We start from the raw sequence: 18,217 nt of genomic DNA on the forward strand, positions 1-18,217 counted from the left end.
CACAGCCATCAAAAATGATGTTTTAAAGACTACTTAACAATATGGAAGATTGAAATGAAAAAAAAAAAAATAAAGCTCTAGAGAGAGCTTGATCCCAATTTAATTAAGGATATTTGTACATTAAAAAGTTTGGAATAAAGCACCCTAATATATATTAACAATGGTTATTACTTGCCAGTGAATTATAGATTTTTTTTCCTTTATATTTTGGAGGCTTTTTTGTAAAAAGCATCAATTAATGTGTTCGATTCTTTTGTGACCTCAAGGACTGTAGCCTGCCAAGTCCCTCTGTCCATGGAATTTTCCAGGCAGAAATACTGGAGTGGGTTGCCATTTCCTACTTCAGGGGATCTTTCCAACCCAGGGATCGAACCCATGTCTCTTGTGTCTTCTACATTGGCAGGTAGTTTCTTTACCACTGAGCCACCTGGGAACTAGAAAATGTAGCATTCCTCTGCAGATCTAGCTCTAGTCTTTTGACGGGGGTTGTCCCCATCCCAGACAGAGGTCAAGTCCAGAATCTCTCAAGACAAAGAAAACTGCTGCCTTGCTTGATGTCCTCTTCCTTTCTTCTTCACTCTTCACGCTGTTTTTCAGTACAGAGACCCTCTGACAATGCTCACTCTCATCCATATTCAAATCAGTTTAATGGCTCTCCTTTCATCCATGCTGGGCAGTCAGTCCATCACTGGGAGCCCATGGTCCAGATGGGCTTTCATTGTTACTTTCAGTTCTCATTTGCTTTGTTCTTTTGCTGTTGGGGAATTTTCCATTAGCTTCAACAGACCTGGCATGTTAAAATCAATTCAGCTTAATCTATGGAGATGTAAACTTTGGGGACAAATAAACTCTGATCTAGCTCCTAAACCCTTAGAAATGCCCCTGGCTTTCTGCTGCCCTATGTTAAGAAAGAATGATTACTTTTCGTGACCTATTCGGTCTGTAATTTCTCCACCTAGTAAATAACTGACAAGCTTTTCTTTCCAAATGCTAGCTAGGGAGGGAGTTGGCTTGATTTGTGAATTCAAGGTATCATTTGAGCCCTGAGGTAAGGAGAAAGGCCAGGAGCGTAGTGACACCAGGGATCCACAGTATGGACCTTGAACCATTGTCCCACCAGCCTCGAGCACTGTGCCTTTGAACTGTTTTCCCCAACACTGCCTTTTGCCTGCCCTCAGGGTTAACAGTGATTCCTGATGAGCCAGAGTGGGATCGGGGGTGGCCAGGGAACTTACAGGAGCCATGCTTAACCCTGAATTCTAACTGTAGATCCCAGATACTGTTATAGTCTCAGGGAGGAACAGTCAATAAATGAGCATTTATTGAAATGAATGCAATCACATCTCAAATAGCAAATAACTAGGAGTGAGGGTCCTTTGTTGTTTAATCGCTAAGTTGTGTCCAGCTCTTTGCAACCCATGCACTGTAGCCTGCCAGGCTTTTCTGTCCATGGGATTTCCCAGACAAGAATACTGGAATAGGTTTGCCATTTCCTTCTCCAGGGGATCTTCCTGACCCAGGAATCAAACCCTGGTCTCCTGCAGTGCAGGTGGATTCTTTACCTTCTGAGCCACCAGGAGGCTCCTTTAACCCTCTTTAAAATGTACCAAGAAAGCTAGGTTAAAAAGTGAATTAAAAGAAGCAGCATCATAACCCTTATCTTGCCCCCATCTGTTGGCATCAGCACTATTCAATGCAGGACACTCCTCTTTGCATCCCTACCTCCTCCCAGCATGTTTCCCTCCTCTTTCAGAGCCCCACTGCCTTGCTGCCTCAGCTCTCACCTCTGTCGTTCCCTAATTACTGAAACCAATTAGTTGTAAAGCTTGGGTGGCTTCTAGGGCTCTTTCAGTCTTGTCTTAGCGTAAGACTTCTTCCCCTTTGTCTCTCGATGTTTCTATAACCACTGTGCAGCCATGTTGAACATACCCATCTTGGTACATTTTCCCCACTCAGCCTCCTTTCCCTTCTCTCTGTGGCCTTAAGATTCAAAAGATTTCACAGAGCTGTCTCTGTCCTAAGGAAGGACTTCCATGAGATTTATGTAGACTTGTATTATTGTGCTTGTCATTCTCTGTTATGAATATCTGGTCACCCTCTGTCTCTCCAACTAGAATGTAAGCTTTTCAGAGCCTGGAAAGTTTCTTTGGCTCCCTGTATATCTCAGGATTGCATCTGGCATATGATAATTATGCAGTAACTATTCAGTGAATGAATGGTTGTATTAGTCATTTCTACATATGCATTTGTTGTTTTTCATCGAAAAGGGGGAAACTTTTCTAAATCTCTTTTGTCATTGGCTCAGCCCCTGTCCTATTATTTCTCCCAAATAACGAGCTGCAGACTTGTATCTTATAATCTGGTGTGTTTGTGTTCAGTTCAGTCAGTTCAGTTCAGTCACCCAGTCATGTCTGATTCTTTGTCACCCCGTAGACTGCATCGTGCCAGGCCTCCCTGTCCATCACCAACTCCCAGAACTTGCTCAAACTCATGTCCATCGAGTTGGTGATGCCATCCAACCAACTCATCCTCTGTCATCCCCTTCTCCTGTCTTCAGTCTTTCCCAGCATCAGGGTCTTTTCCAATGAGTCAGTTCTTCACATCAGGTGGCCAAAGTATTGGAGTTTCAGCTTCAGCATCAGTGCTTCCAATGGATATTCAGGACTGATTTCCTTTAGTATTGACTGGTTTGATCTCCTTGCAGTCCAAGGGACTCTCACGAGTCTTCTCCAACACCACAGTTCAAAAGTGTCAATTCTTTGGCATTTGTGTTACTAGTTCATAATTGCTCGCCTAGCCTTACTGAGCTGTATCTCTCCAGTTTTGCAGTTTCTCAATGATGTGAATCAAAAGAAGGCATCTTATTCATTGGTAAAGACCTCACATTTTGTGGTTAAAACCCAAGTGCTTCCTAAACATACCTTTCTGTGGATAATAAACAGATTTCAAGCTAATGAGAAATGAGATAGGAAAGATTGTTCTTCATTACTGATTTGAGTTTGCCAGTTAGCACAATGAATTTCAGCTGACTCTTCAGAGCTAGACCATTAGCAGATAAATACTGACTCTGCCTGGTATCTGGATTTCATCTGATACACACTCTGTTTAGGTGGCTTGACTGATGTGCCTCCACCATTGTTTCTGCCTGAATTGGCTATGACCCTAGAGAGCATCATGGAACCAAAGCATGGTTCTCAGAAGGCATTGGGTCAGAATGTAGCAGGTACCAGTGGTGGCTCCAGATATATTTAAGAAAATAGATTTGCTGGCATAATGCACTGTACATCTCTCGGTCTCTAGAGCAGGACCATTTCTATCCCAGGTCTTGCTTGGCTTCAGAACATTAGCCTCATTCCAAGGAGAAGAGGCTCAGATCCTTGTGGGAGTGCAGACTTTGATTCTAGAAGACTCCACAAGCAGAGAATGGAATCCTTTTTTCAGAAGATGTGTCTTACAATGTTACCTTTTGTACTCCACACAATGACAGTTGGACAGGCTCCTGTGGCCATCATAGATGGCCTGTGGTCCACAAGGCATCTTAGATGGGGTAGAATTGGCCATGCTGGTGCCTGGTGTGCACGTGTTGTGTGAGACTGCAATGCAATCAAAGACCAAAAGCACAGCATGGTTATATAACTCTGGAGCACAAGGGACTTCATCCTAAAGAGGGGATACATTCCAGTGGAAAGCACACCACGTGACTGAGTCGTTCTTGAAAACTTGATCTGTGGTCTCCACTTCCCGAGGATGTGGAAGGTGGCCAGAGCCCCTTCGTGCTGCACCCTGGCTGTCTGCAGCCGGAGGCAGAAAGATCCGGCCTGCTCCCATGTCTCCGCCGTTTTATGGGCATATTTCTCACACCCTGTTCTGCTATTAAAAACAAAATGAGGCACACATCACATGTCTCAGACTGCAAGACCCATTTCCTTCTAATAAGCTTCTCGTTTCCTGGGCTTTCCCTTCACTGGAAAGATTAAATGTCCAGAGGCTCCCATTATGGATTTCTAGTTTTGTACCTTCCTCCTCACCCCTTCTGTTATTTTGAAAGAAAAATAAGTTAGTAGGCTTTGTCTGCTTCTGTGCATGCGTGCGCACGTGCACACACACACAACAGCGGTAGATATTCTTTTTTAAAAAAATAATTTATTGCTTGATTATTTCTTAAGAGTTATCAATTTTGTTGATTTTTTTCCCCAAAGCTCCAGCTTTTTTCCTTTTTTTGGTGGCACCACATGTCATGTGGGATCTTAGTTCCTCAGTCAGAGATAGAACCTGCATCCCCTGCAGTGGAAGCTTGGAGTCCTAACCACTGAACTGCCGGGAAAGTCCCCTTGGGAGCAAACAGAGAAGGATGACTTTGTCCCACTGACCTGGGGCCAAAGAAAACAGAACTCTGAGCTGAGCTGTTTCTTCTCCATCCTGTCCTGGGCTGAAGCAGGGCCAGCCTGGATGCATATTGCAAACAGGAAAACCATGGGGATTTGGGGCCTCGAAGGAACATGTTCCTTCAAGCAGGGCAGTTCCGGAGGGATCCCCGTCTGAGGTCTGAGTTACCAAATCCAACAGTCCAGAGGTGAGGCAGCTTAGGGTGTAGCCACCAAGGCTCTCACTTCCAGGTCATATTCTCAAACATCCATAACCAAGCCCTCTGGAGTAGCTAATGTTAGGATGCAGGCTCTTTCCCTGGTAAGATCTAGGGCATGCAGAGGGACCACAGGGCTGAGGCCAGGCCCTATCAACAGAAGGGGATCATCCTTCAGTGCGACAGCATTAGCCCAGAGTTGAGGATGGAGTCAGAGGGATGTGAAGAGGAGATGGTGCCTTGGAAAGGAAGTGGTCCAGAGAGCAGGGGCAGGGCTCAGCCTGCAGCTGGCCATCAGGCTGGCCCACCTGGGACCCCAGCAAGGGTCCTATCATCATCTGAAATTTTCTACTGTTGCACGGTTTTGTAAGACCTGTTGTAAAACCCTGTCACAGAGGCTGGAAGGAGATCCAGCCCAACCCAGTTTTCAGATGGGGATATTGAGGCTGAGGGACAGGGCTGCCCTGATCATGGGGACTGGATGGACTTCTTTGTGAGCTGATTCCCATCTCAGGAGACCCTCCGTCTACATCCCCCTACCCTCAGTGTCTGGACTTAGGCCGAGTGAGGCATTACCTCTGCCCTGGTCCTTGAGTGCTGTGTGCCATGATCTCGAGCTGAGCACTGGCTGTAAGCTGTTTTAGGTCCACCCAACACATGGTTGGAAAACATATGGCTGCTTTAGATAATCTTGGGCATGTCTCATTGACGAGAAAAGTCTAAACATGCAGACAAACCCCTTAATTCAGAATTTGGAAAGGGCTAAAATGTTTTCTGTATCATCAGTGGAAAAAAGAGGGGTGTTTGAACAGCAGATTAATAGGGTATGAAGAAGAACACAGGCTTCCTATTCTTCTTTTAAATACTGTAACGATGTCCACGGATCCTTAGAAAGGGGCTCAAAGGACCTCACGGAGTCTCTTGGCCAACCTGGTTCATTTTACACATGAACAAACCAAGGCCTCAGGGTTTGGCTGCAGACCTAATTCGCTAATAGGCCTGGCTGGGAGCCCAAGGTCCTGACTCCCAGACTAGTCTTCCTTCTGCTGGAGCACACATTTATTCATGGAACGCATCCAGCATGCTGAATTAGTATCGATAATGAATCTGCTGCTGATATCTGGTGCTTACTTGTTCAGAATCATCATCTATTGAACAGCTGTCTGTCTAGCACCTCCTTCAGCACATAGGTGGGAACTTACAGCCTTGAATGAAATGTACAAGGCACTTGTAGCTCACAGAAGCCATGATTTCGGCACCTTGATTTCCTCATATTTCTAGGTGGTATGGGCTAAGTGTCATGAGGCAGTAGTAAATGTCCTGCTGACCAATCAGTAGTGAGGGAGGTAACTTGGCTGTGGTGAGTGAGGGCATTGCTGTGAAACACACAACCCCTGACTTGGCCTTGGAGGACCAATGTGATTTGGGCAGGTAAAGAGAATGTCAAGGTGTTTCAGATGGAAGAACTGGCTGGGAGAGTGCAGAGGTCTGAAAAACAATCCCCAAAGGAATCAGATCCTCAAGCCTAGAACTTATAAATGTTACTTTGGAAAAAATGGTCTTTGCAGCTGCCAATAAATTAAGGATCTTGAGTTGAGGAGTTTATCCTGGATTATATGGTGGTCTCTAAATGAAAGCACAAGTGTCCTTGTAAGAGGCAGGCAAAGGGAGATCAAAGACAGATGAAGAGAAGGTAACCGCAGGGCAGAGATTGGAGCCTTGCAGCCACAAGCCAAGGAAAGTAGACTTGTAGGAAAAAGTGGGAAAAGAATCTTCCCTGGAGCCTCTAGGGGAGGGTAGTCTGTCCTCATCTTGATTTTGGTCCAAGCGTGCATATTAAATCACTCAGTCGTGTCGGACTCTTTGCTACCCTTTGGGCTGTAGCCCGCCAGGCTCCTCTGTCCATAGGATTCTCCCGACAAGAATACTGGAATGGTTTGCCATGCCCTCCTCCAAGGGATCTTCCTGACCCAGGAATTGAACCTGTGTCTCTTACGTTTCCTGCTTTGGCAGGAGGGTTCTTTACCACCTGATTTCAGATTTCTAGCCTCCAGATTGTGACAGAATAAATTTCTGTTGTTTTAAGCTACTACATTTGTGTGATTGATTAAAGGAACCACAGGAAATTAATGCAAAGAGGAAAGGAAAAGCATGCCTGGGTCAGGGTTCAGTGTGCTTGCTGGGAGGATAGTTAGATATTTCGAGAAGTGGTAACTACAGTTGGCCCTTCATGGATGCTGAACCCGTGGATACAAGGTCTAGCTACCCAATTCCATTTTATACATTTTATATTAGGGGACTTGAGCATCTGTGGATTTTGGTATGCACAGGGTCCTGGAACCAATCCCCTACCAATACCAAGGGACAACTGTAAATGGCTAGGGCCGATGTCTTGCATTAGTTCAGAGTTCCTGCAAGTTTTTGACTGGATCTTATCTTCCTACCTAGAGTATGGGTCTCTGGAGGGGAACCATGATGCTGGGCAGATCACTGTCTTTATTCTCTGCAGTCCTAACTCCCGTGCTCCTCAGGTAAAGGCAGCTTGTTGAATGGCCCCAATGAGTGCTGGCAGCTGCCGCAGCTGAGCTCACACTGGATTTATTGATGAAAAATCAAAGCTGTCCATGTCTGGTGCTCAGATACAATTGACGTACCTCTCATCTCTAGACTGTGATCTCAAATCGAATTCTCATGCCTCACGGGAGTGTGAGGTGTTAGGAAATGCTTAGCCAACCCACGATGAACAGAAGGCGAAGAGAGATCAGGGCTCTGGAGGTAGGGACTCTGGGTTTGGAAAGCAGAGCAGCTCTGGTGGTGGGTAAGAGGATGGGCGTCCCCCTACTGGGGGAAATGACCTTCTTGATGGTAGAGTCAAGTTCTCTGCCAGCCCCAGAGAATGTGATTAAAGATGCCTCTGGGGCTTTTATGACACTCTTATTGATCTGAGGTTGTTTATAGCCATAAAACAGCTGTAAATTAGAGGAATGAAATAAAAACAGCAGGATACTTCAACTCCTGTCCTCCTAGGAGGTTGAGAAAGCTTTCTGCACAGCTCTGTGGCAGCAGGGAGCTGAATGTAAGTCTGCAACAGGGACTCTCATTCTCCTTTCCTCCCTAGCCCAAGCTGGGAGGTCACTGTCTTCCCGTCTTATCCCCACTGAAAGAGAAACCTCAGCCTTGCCGGGGAGTGTCCATGGCTAATGCGATTCCCAGCTGGGACTCCTGTATAATTGTGCACCCCCTACTTTGTGTTGGGCGTTCCTGGTGACTCAGATGGTAAAGAATCTGCCTGCAATTCAGTAGACCTAGGTTTGATCCCTGAGTTGGGAAGATCCCTTGGAGAAGGGAATGGCAACCCACTCCAGTATTCTTGTCTGGAAAATTCCATGGACAGAGGAGCCTGGAGGGCTACAGTCCATGGGGTCGCAAAGAATCAGACACAACTGAGCGACTAACACAACACTACATTATGTTAGCTGCTTAGGGTTAGTTATCTCCTCCTTCCAAAGTTGTTTTTCTGGTTTTTTTTTTTTTATTTGTTTGTTTCTTACCCCCTTCCCTCCCCGTCTTTTCTGTCTTTTTTTCTTCCTCTTCTGGCCACCCCCTTTTTTTAATCAGGTTAAAGGGTTTTGACACATCACTCTTTGTAAAGTAATTAGGAGTTTTCTGCAGACAGTTGCCTATCATTTCAATGCAGTAGAGCGGTGGTCCCCAACCCTTTTGACAACAGAAGACAATTTTTCCATGGATGGTGGGGTAAGGGGCAGGTGTGGTTCAGGTGGTAATGTGAGCGATGGGGAGCAACAGATAAAACTTTACTTGCTGGCCCACTGCTCATGTCTAGTTCCTAACGGGGGCTGGGGACCCCTGCAGTCAACCATGCCTTGTGACCATTGGACTTTCTCTGCTTTTCTGTTGTAGAGATCCGAGAGGCCTTCCGGGTTCTGGACCGAGACGGAAATGGGTTCATCTCCAAGCAGGAGCTGGGCATGGCCATGCGCTCTTTGGGGTACATGCCAAGTGAGGTGGAGCTGGCCATCATCATGCAACGCCTGGACATGGACGGTGAGACTGGAGCCCACAGCATCCCCACCCCTTACCCCCATCCCCATCCCCTGGGATGAGCCAGGACTCATCAGAGATCTTGGGTTTGAAGGGCCTTGCAAAATAGAGACTTGGAGTCAAAAGACTTGGATTCATGTCCTGGCTTACATTTCGGGCATGGAAACTTGAACCAAATCTGGGTTTTTCAAACCACATTCCACAGACCTCCAGGGGTCTGCAGAGGTGGCTCTGGGGCCACTAGAGGGAGCCGAGTGAGGGGGGAGGCCCTGGCTGGTGGAGCAGTGAAAATGATTCTGTTTCATTTTCAAAATAGCTTTGTTGAGACAGAATTCACACACCCTAAGATTCACCTGTGCAACCTGTGTAATTCAGTGGCTTTGAGTGTATCACAGATTTGTGCAACCAATAGCATTATCAATTTTAGAACATTTTCATCACCCTGAAAGAAACCCTGTACCTCTGAATTATCACCTCCATTCCCTCTGAAAGTGAAACTGTTAGTTGCTCAGTCATGTCCAATTCTTTACCCCATGGACGGTAGCCCACCAGGCTCCTCTGTCCATGGGATGCTCCAGGCTGTCCCTCTATCCCTCACCGAGTCCTGGACAACCACTAATCAACTTTCTGTCTCTATGGACTTAGCTCTTCTGGATCATGGGATACACGGTCCTTTGTGACTGACTTCCTTCACTTACCGTAATATTTGAAAGGTTCATCCATAGTGTAGCATGTATCACTATTTCACTGCATTTTATTGCTAAATCACATTCCATTTTTTGGCTATAACAGCTTCTTTTCTCTCTTTTACACACTGGTTTCTACATACAGTCTCATTGGGGGAAAGTGTTTCACTATCCTTAAACGGTTCTGGAAAATGACTGCATTTGATGATCCTTAAGATTCTTTCCTGCTCTAAAACCCTAGGAGTTTATCCCAAACTGGCTATGACCTTCCTGCCTTGGCTGAAGGTCCAGAAAGCAGCTTTCTTATTTTAGGTTTTTTTTTTTTTGGATGTGGACCATTTTTTAAAAGTCTTTATTGAATTTGTTATATTATCGCTTCTGTTTTATGTTTTGGGTTTTTGGCCACGAGGCATGTGGGATCTTAGCTCCCCAGCCAGAGATTGAACCTGTATTCCTTGCATTGGAAGGTGAAGTCTTAACCACTGGACTGCCAGAAAAGTCCCCTAATTTTGTTTTTTCAACACACACTCTCCCTCTCTGGAAAGCAGCTTGATCCCAGGTGTAAGGGGTCCAAAGTGGTAGACTTTGGGGATTCTTGTGTAGAACATGAAGTAAAGGCCAGCTAAATGGAAACAGAGGATGGGGCAGGGTGTCTTTTGGGAGAGACAGATGAAGACCCTGGTAGTGAGGGGTTTGATTGGTCTGCAGACTAATTGAACACAGCTGTGTCCTGTTATCTTGCTGGTTTGTTGGAAAAATGATAATTTAATGGTGACTGTATGGTGAATGGACCCCAGTCCCAACCACCAAGTGCAGCTGTGGGCATTTATTTTCTGGTTCAGGAAAGAGATGTTCTATCAGGGATGTTCAGTTGTACATGGAGTGCTGGCTCTGTCCTTACATCTCTGATTGATTGTGACTCTCTGGGTCTTTGCAGGCCTGATTCGACTTTGCTTTATAGTTAGAGGTACTGGATTGGCCAAAAAATTCTTTTGGGTTTTTCTGCACCATCCTATGGGAAAACCCAGATGAACTTTTGGCTAGCCCAATATTTCTGAAAAGCTGGAGCAAAGCACATGTTGTATAGCAAAATCTCTTCCCTGGATTCCCATCATCATTTCAGAGAAACACTTCCAGGAAAAAAGAGTTTCTTCCTTAAAATAATAGAAATTTTAACCTATCTTCTTTGTAGAATTAAGAAGGTTTTTGTGCCTTTGAGTCTTCTCTCATAACTTAGCAAAATAAAACATGGTCAGATGGACTAAAAGCAAATGGACTTAGCAACATTTAGTCAAAATGAGCTGGGGGCTATCATGGGAGAGTTACTTCCATGGAAGTTTTATGGATCTTCATCCAAGTACATCCTTGCTGTCTGTCTATTCGTTCATCAGACCCTGGCTCATGGGGAATTTTTACATTATTGCAAATCCTCCCTGATTGCAGGAGGGCTTGGAGTCCCCTGGGGGCCTCGGGTGATGGTGCTGTTCCAGGAGCCCATCAGGACTCAAGCAGCCAACAAGATGCAGCTTAAGAGATGCCAGGTTTCACCCATTCATTTGCAACATCATTCTTAGTGACCAATGCCGAGGGCGGGACTTCCAAGCAAAGCATATAGAGAATTCTATTAGTTCCTTTAACAGAAGCCTAAATCATCTGTTTTTTCATGGTGACCCCATCAGGTGAAAGCACAGTTATTTACTTTTCTTCATTTATTTAAATATATTAATTTTTTTTTTTACAAATTTCTGCCATACAACAATGCAAATCAGCCATAATCATATATATCTGAAGTGCAGCTTCCTCAAACTTTTGTTGCCTACAAAAGAATCAATATACAACAAATGAAGGCAATGCAGCAGTGCAGGCAAAGAGAATTGCCTTTTGCAACGCAATCAATGCCTAAGTGGGGAAAGAGCTAAGGGAGAAATACCCAGGCTGAGGCGGAAATGCCTTTATGTTATTTGTCAGTGACACTGGTAAGTGAAATTTCTGGGTTCTGAGTTCTGGATATACGTGGATTGACTGTTTTTCAGTGTCCTTCTCTTAGTGGGGTCTTTTGAGCTATTCTGGTGGTGGTTTTTTTTTTTTTTTAAGTCAGGTTCTAATTATATCCTTCCTCCCAGCTTCTGTAACTGGAGATTCTCTGCAGACATTTGGCCCTACCTAATTAAGCTTCTCTTTGGTGTGAAACTTGTGGAATGGCAGAGATTTTTATGAGAATAATGCCTCATGCACACACACACACACACTCACACAAGGGTTTTGGGCCAGAACTTAGGATTCTTCACTGTAAGATGACCATGCCTACTGACCCTGGTCCTGGGATCCAAGGGCATCGGGAGAGATGGCGGTGCCTCCGTGCATCCCAGCTGGCCGTGATTTGAGGCAGGTCTGGCCCACACACCGATCCATTCTCTCTGGGGTCCCTGCCGTTTTGCTTTCTGGTGAGGTCATACCTTCGGCACGAGGCCCAGATGGAATTAGACCGAGTCTGTACAACCTTAGTCTCTCCATGAGGCTTTCATTAGGTGGTTCCTGGGGAGTGGGGTGCTTTGCTGACTCTGTGTGTAGCAGTAATCTCCCTGGATTAGGGAGCTCGCTGGTTTCCTGGACACAGAGCCTGTGGGAGGCAGACGGTTCCAGTGTGTGTGTGTGGCGGGGGGAGCCGGTTTTCCAGAGGGCAGAATGGAAGACAGGCAGTAGTAGGGTCTGGAATTGCTCTCCTGACCATAGCCCATTAGACTTCAGAGCTGGGACTGACCCTGTGTGTGTGTATACCGCATAGGCTGAACTGCCCCGAGTTAAATAAACAGAAAATCCAAACTCCCAGTTGCCCAGTGCTTCCTTTATGGCTGCAAAGGTTCTTTTAGCCTCTGCAGCTGAGGTGACTTCTGACCTGACATCAGTTGGGGACTAGGACTCATGTTTCCCAGATGCTTTTGCCAGCATCTCACCTTCAGCCCAGATTCTGGAAGTCTGAAGTTCTCTTCCTCAGGCTCCTAGAACCATTTAAACTCAGTGACCTAAGGCTCTCCTTGCATCGGGAAATCCATTTCTCTCCAGTGCATTGAAGTACTGTCCTTAGAAATGATAAAATAGTCACCTTACAAAAACATCTCCAAAGCTTAAATCTTTTATAGAAGCAAGTTGAGAAAGTGACTGTGGGCTCTGCCATGCTCCTGTTGCTCTCATTAGCTCTGTGGTTCCCACAGCAGTTCCTGGGGCCCCTTGGAGCTTCCTGTACTGCCCACTGGGGGAAAGGGGCTTGATATCTTTAAGACCAAAGGGACGTTTTTGACTCTTTTCTACATCATAATGGTTTCACCAACTACACCACTGTGGGCATCTGGAGTGAACCCAGCCAGCTTTGTAAGTAGTTTCCTGAAACTGTCAAACCAGGAGATGCTTTCAGAAGCCCATGGTTTCTGCCTGGGTCCCCGCTCATATTTCTTAATGCAATCTTCCGTTCCTAGCTGTCTCCACCTCTCCTGCACTCAAGGAACAAAACAAATGCAGCCCTTGCCCTCTGCATTCTTAATTTCCCTTCTGTGCCTCAAAGATGCAGAATCTTTTGAAATTCCAACAAGTTTGGGGTTTTGAAATGAATTATTATCCCTCAACAGGTTTGTAGGGTTTTTTGTGTTTGTTTTTCTTTTTTTTTTTTTTAGGTTCACCACTGTCTGGATGGTGAGTATGATTCAGCTTTGTTCCATTTAGAAAAGATTTTTCTGGTGTCCATTATGTGTGAATTTGCTTAACTTTATGGTTGGCAAGATGCCCTTTTGCTTCATTTTGAGGCAAACCACTGAGCTCAAAGAATGAAATTATGGCCAGAGTCACATGAAAGAGTTGGCAGGGTCCCCGTTGTTAGCCTGTGTGTCTGTATGTTCCCTCTTTTCCTACCCATTCATTACATGTGTTGACACTTTGCTGATCAGTCATATGATTATGACTTTCCTATTTTCATTTGTGATCTTCTAGAAGACAGAAAAGTCTATGCTTAATTCCCAGTACAGCCCATTTCCACTTCACAGTCAAACGTGTCAGTGTACTCGTGTGGAGGCTCTGGAATGGGCCTAGGTCTATGTTGTGATTTCAAATACATGCTTCCTTCTTTCCTTCCTTTCTTTTTTTCTGTCTCTCGTTTTTCTTTCTTTCTTCTCTCTTTCTCTCTTTGTGCTGAAGTATAGTTGATTTGCAATGTTGTGTTTAGTTTCAAGTACACAGCAAAGTGATTCAGTTATACATTCACATATAGCTATTCCTTTTAGAATTCTTTTCCCTTATACGTCATAACAAGATATTGATATATTTTCCTGTGCTATACAGCAAGACCTTGTTGTTTACCTATTTTATACACAGCAGTGTATGTATGTTAATCCCAGGCTCCTAATTTATCCTTCCCCCACCCTTTCCCCTTTGGTAGCTATTAAGTTTGCTTTCAATGGCTGTGAGTGTGTTTCTGTTTTGTAAATAAGTTCATTTGTATCATTTCTTTAGATTCCACATCTAAGTGATATCGTATACTATTTGTCTTTCTCTACCTGACTTCCTTCACTTCGTATGATGATCTCTAGGCCCATCCATGTTGCTGCAAATGGCATTACTTCATTCTTTTTATGGCTGAGTAATATTCCATTGTCTATATACACACTTCTTTCTGTGTGTGAGGGAAGATGCTCACCCACAGATTTCATGAAGGGGGATGATCTGGTGGAAGTACCTGGGGTTTTAGCATTAAGCAGAGGTGCATTAACTTCAGTGCACAAGAAAAAAAGAAGAAATGGAAACATGCTAAACAGACGCGCTGAGTCAGAATCCCCAGCGTGAGGCACAAGAACCTTCATCCTTTAACAATCCAGCCAGGTATGGACAGCAGTGTGTCCATCAACATCACTGGGTGACTTCTGGTTAAAAGAAAACCTTTGGCTGAGAGAAATCTTCAAGCCTATGTATTTGTATGGACAAGAAGGTCTGAGGAGGAGTAAATGCCTGAAAAGCAAATAAGGATATATTTCCTCTGGGGATATGACGAAGCAGGACTAGTCAGTCCTGCTTGAAAGTGGGGGCCTTCCCAGTGCTTGCGTATGCTGGGGCCTTGGCTTCCTCCCTTCTCCAGCTGTGGTCCAGGGACCCACAGAATCACCATATCCTGGGAGCTTACTTGCAGTGCTCACCCTCAGGCCCACCTGAGACCTGCTGATTCAGAGCTTGAGTTTTAACAAGAACTTACGTGCGTGGTTGAGTTTGAGAGGTGCTAGTCTAAGGGCTTTTCTGATGGCTCAGCAGGTAAAGAATCCACCTGCAATGTAGGAGACACAGGGGATGAAGGCTCAGTCCCTGGGTTGGGAAGATTGCCTGGAGAAGGAGATGGAAACCCACTCCAGTATTCTTGCCTGGGAAATCCCATGGACAGAGAAGTCTGTCGGGCTACAGTGGAGTTGAAAAGAGTCCAACATGACTGAATGCACACACACACACACACACACACAGTCTAAGGCATACCATCAGAAACAGGAAGCAACCCAACTGTGATTTCTTGTTTGACAGTCTTTTCCATGGAGTGCAGTCCTTCCTTAATCTCCTGCCAGTAACCCTGGGGGAAGATGTGTAACTTTAAAAGCTGGAAGTAATTCACAAAGTCCTGGTGATGGTCAGTCACAGGAAAATCTCTCTTTATGTGTTTGCATTTGTGAATAAGCATGATTGGCATCAAACTATTTCACATTTCATTCTGTTAGGGAATTACTGCTGAACTTATTTTGACTTCATTGTGGTAAATCTTAGCTAGGTAATGACAGCGATAACTAAGACTTCTGTAGTGCTCACCATGCTTCCAATAATGACTTAGAGTGATGATAGTAGTAGCTAACACAGTGGAGTCTCCATTGTAGACTGCTACTCTGGCACTTTATTAACTTAGTTCTCATAACAGCCATAGGGACTCATATGATTCTCATTTTAGAGATGAGGAAAATGAAGTACAGAGGTTTCAAGTTACTTGCCCAGGTCACACTGCTAGTAAGAGCTCCATGAATCTAGCCTGAACTCCATGGGAGAGATTGTCAGATGAGGAAACATGGTTGGGTTGCTTCCTGTTTCTGATGGTATGCCTTAGACTATGTGTGTGTATGCTTAGTCGCTCAGTCACGTCTGACTGTTTAACAACATATCTTGTCAATATGTTGTTATTCTTTTTGTGATTTAGTGGATATAGGTCACTTAGGCTGACAACGAGGCATTGAAGCAGTGACTTAACGGGACAGAGATACACATGCACGCACACTCCCGTCATGATGTCACGTAGATATTTCAAACCTATGTGAGTGTTTTGGTTATCAGTTGCTATTCCAGACAGTCTCCTGCCATCAGCTTTGGCTGGATAATAAATTCTAGCCACTCCCCAAATTATTCTTGAATGAGTCGAGCCTGATTCTAGACCAGAGTTTATGAACTGAAGATGATGTCTTTGGGTTTCTTGCTGCTTTAGCAAAGGGGCGTCCTTTTGGGCTTCTCGGGATAAGTAGTGATGGTGGATGTTTGTGACAAATCCACTCCAACATCCCTATCTCCCGAGGTAGCTCCTCCCTCTGCATTTTTCTAAGAAGACTCTGCCATCTCAATTGTATTGACAGTTGCCCACACTGAACCCAAGTTTCTGCTAAAGATTAAACTGTTCAACCTGTTTGCTGCCACTCAATCCAACATAATGAAAACAGAATTTCTGGTTCATGCACCCATTTCATTAAGAGTATCTGGTATTATATTCTGTCTCTCTTATTTTAATACCTTAGAACTCATGGCTACACTGTTTACAACAATACAAATTAGCAACATCTTGAGACTCTGTGTTCGTCTCCCATAGTGGACTTGGGACTTCTCCTGGAATGTGCTGATCTGATTGGAGTCATGGATTTAGAGTCAGTGAAACTTGGTAGGAATAGATCTTAAAAGTGGGCATCTCTGTTCAAGGCAAACACAAAAGTTGTGTTCGTTTCCAGTTTTCATGATCCACAAGTTCTTCAGACTGATCTTGTCTGACCTCAGAGAAGTATCAGAGTGGACATCAGGGAGACTTGATCATTCAATTTTCTGAATCCACACAGAATTCCCCATTCTAAGTCTCAGGTCCCACTTCTTTCCAACCAGTACCTTAAATTTCACATAAGTGACTTGATGAGTCTGTGATTTCATTATCATTCTATGGGCCACCCAATTAAATCTGAGGTCTTCCCTGAGGTTGTAAGAAATAAGTGATGATTTGGGGGCTACCCTAGAAGCACTCTAGTTCTCTGACTGTAACCTAGCTGAGAGTTTCTGGGCCTGAGCTTGTTGGAGCAGCCATTCCACCTACAGCCCTTGTAGTCATCATTGCTACTATAAAGGTCAAACATAGTAACTACACGGGTCTTTGAAAGCCTTGCTTTCGATGATTATTTTATCCCAAGAAACCACAGATGACATTTAATTAATTATGATGCTGGTCATGCCATAGATAACAGTATACCATTTTTCATTAGGAAGAAGGTCATTACTTCATTTAGGATCATAGATAAGCAAGACAATCTCAGAATCCCAGTTGGAAAGTTTGTTTCCTCCTGGTACCATGTACTGTGTCATTGTGAAAACAGAGATTGTGCTGAATTCCTAGGAGAGAGAGTATTATGTGAAAGATAAGAAGCTGCTGAAATTCCTTATACAGAAATAATATTTCACTCAGGCAGAATTTACTAAAAGGAATATAAGAAAATGCCTATCTCAGAACACCCTGACCAATATTGAGTATTATTTAATACATCTTTACTAAGGTGATTGGTGAAAAATGGGGACTTAGTTTTCACTCATAAGTGAGATGATGTATTTTCAATATGTTGATTAGTTATCTGTTTTTCCCTTTTCCAGATTGTCTATGTTTGTTGTTGTTGTTTGTGTTTCAGTAAGGATAGGCTAAGTTATGCTGCAGTAATAAATAATCCTCCCTGAATATCAGTGACTCAATACCACAAAGTAGAACATCTCACTCATGCTGTATGTCCATTGTAGATTGGCTGGGTGTTTCCTCTTAGTCATCCTCACTCAGGAATCCTGGCAGAGGGAGGCTTCTGTCTGTGCTTCCATGACAGCTGAGGCAAGGGAAAGAGACTGAGTGAATCACATGATGACTCTTAAAGTTTCTGTCACTTCTATTCACATCTCATTGGCTACAGCAAGTCATGTGGCCATGCCTCATATCAAGGGCTATTAGGAAGTTGAATCTGACTCCATGACTAGAATGGAATGAATTAGAAATGTTTGGTGAACAACATTAATGATGACTTAAGGATTTTAGGCTTTTCGTTTTTCATTAGGATGTAACATTTATTGCAAAAATTTTATTTCAGGAGAAAAATTTAGAAATACTATGAATAGGGGCAGAAATGATTATGAGAGATTTTACACATTCCTTTCAGTTTGATTCTACAGATAAAACTAAGGAACAGAATTTGAATGACACTGAACGTGTGTGTATGTGAATATGTGCCTGTGTATGCATGTAATATATCAATAAATTTTGTTCCCTTGAAAAGAGAATACTCTTCTTTTGAAATGATTCTGGAATGTTAACAAACATGGCTGTGTATTAGGCCACAAAGACAACCTAATTAAATTCCAAAGGACAAATATTATAGGCACATTCTTTGACTACAGTGCAATAAACCAAAAAGTAATAACAAACATTTGAATAAGAATCCCACCCACTTGAAAATTTTAAAGTGAAAAACCAAAAATTTTTCAATAAGCACATCCAAGAGCTGATTTTTTGGGAAAAAATGTAATACATTGACAAATAAAGCATGTTTAATTAAGAATTAAGAGAGCACTGAACTAGAAGAGAAAAAAATGTGAA

General features: G+C 43.9%; 1 protein-coding gene across 2 annotated transcripts in view; it reads left to right on the top strand.

Annotated features, from left to right (window-relative positions):
- Positions 1 to 18,217, top strand: part of CALN1 (calneuron 1) — a 462,940-nt gene that overhangs the window by 204,369 nt on the left and 240,354 nt on the right. For both annotated transcript variants that reach the window (XM_019988189.2, XM_070779998.1), the window contains one exon: positions 8,504 to 8,647. In XM_019988189.2, the coding sequence (XP_019843748.2) occupies positions 8,504 to 8,647 (144 nt within the window). The remainder of the gene's footprint in view (positions 1 to 8,503; positions 8,648 to 18,217) is intronic.

This window comes from Bos indicus, chromosome 25, assembly GCF_029378745.1.
Source record: "Bos indicus isolate NIAB-ARS_2022 breed Sahiwal x Tharparkar chromosome 25, NIAB-ARS_B.indTharparkar_mat_pri_1.0, whole genome shotgun sequence".
Taxonomy (NCBI): Eukaryota; Metazoa; Chordata; class Mammalia; order Artiodactyla; family Bovidae; genus Bos; species Bos indicus.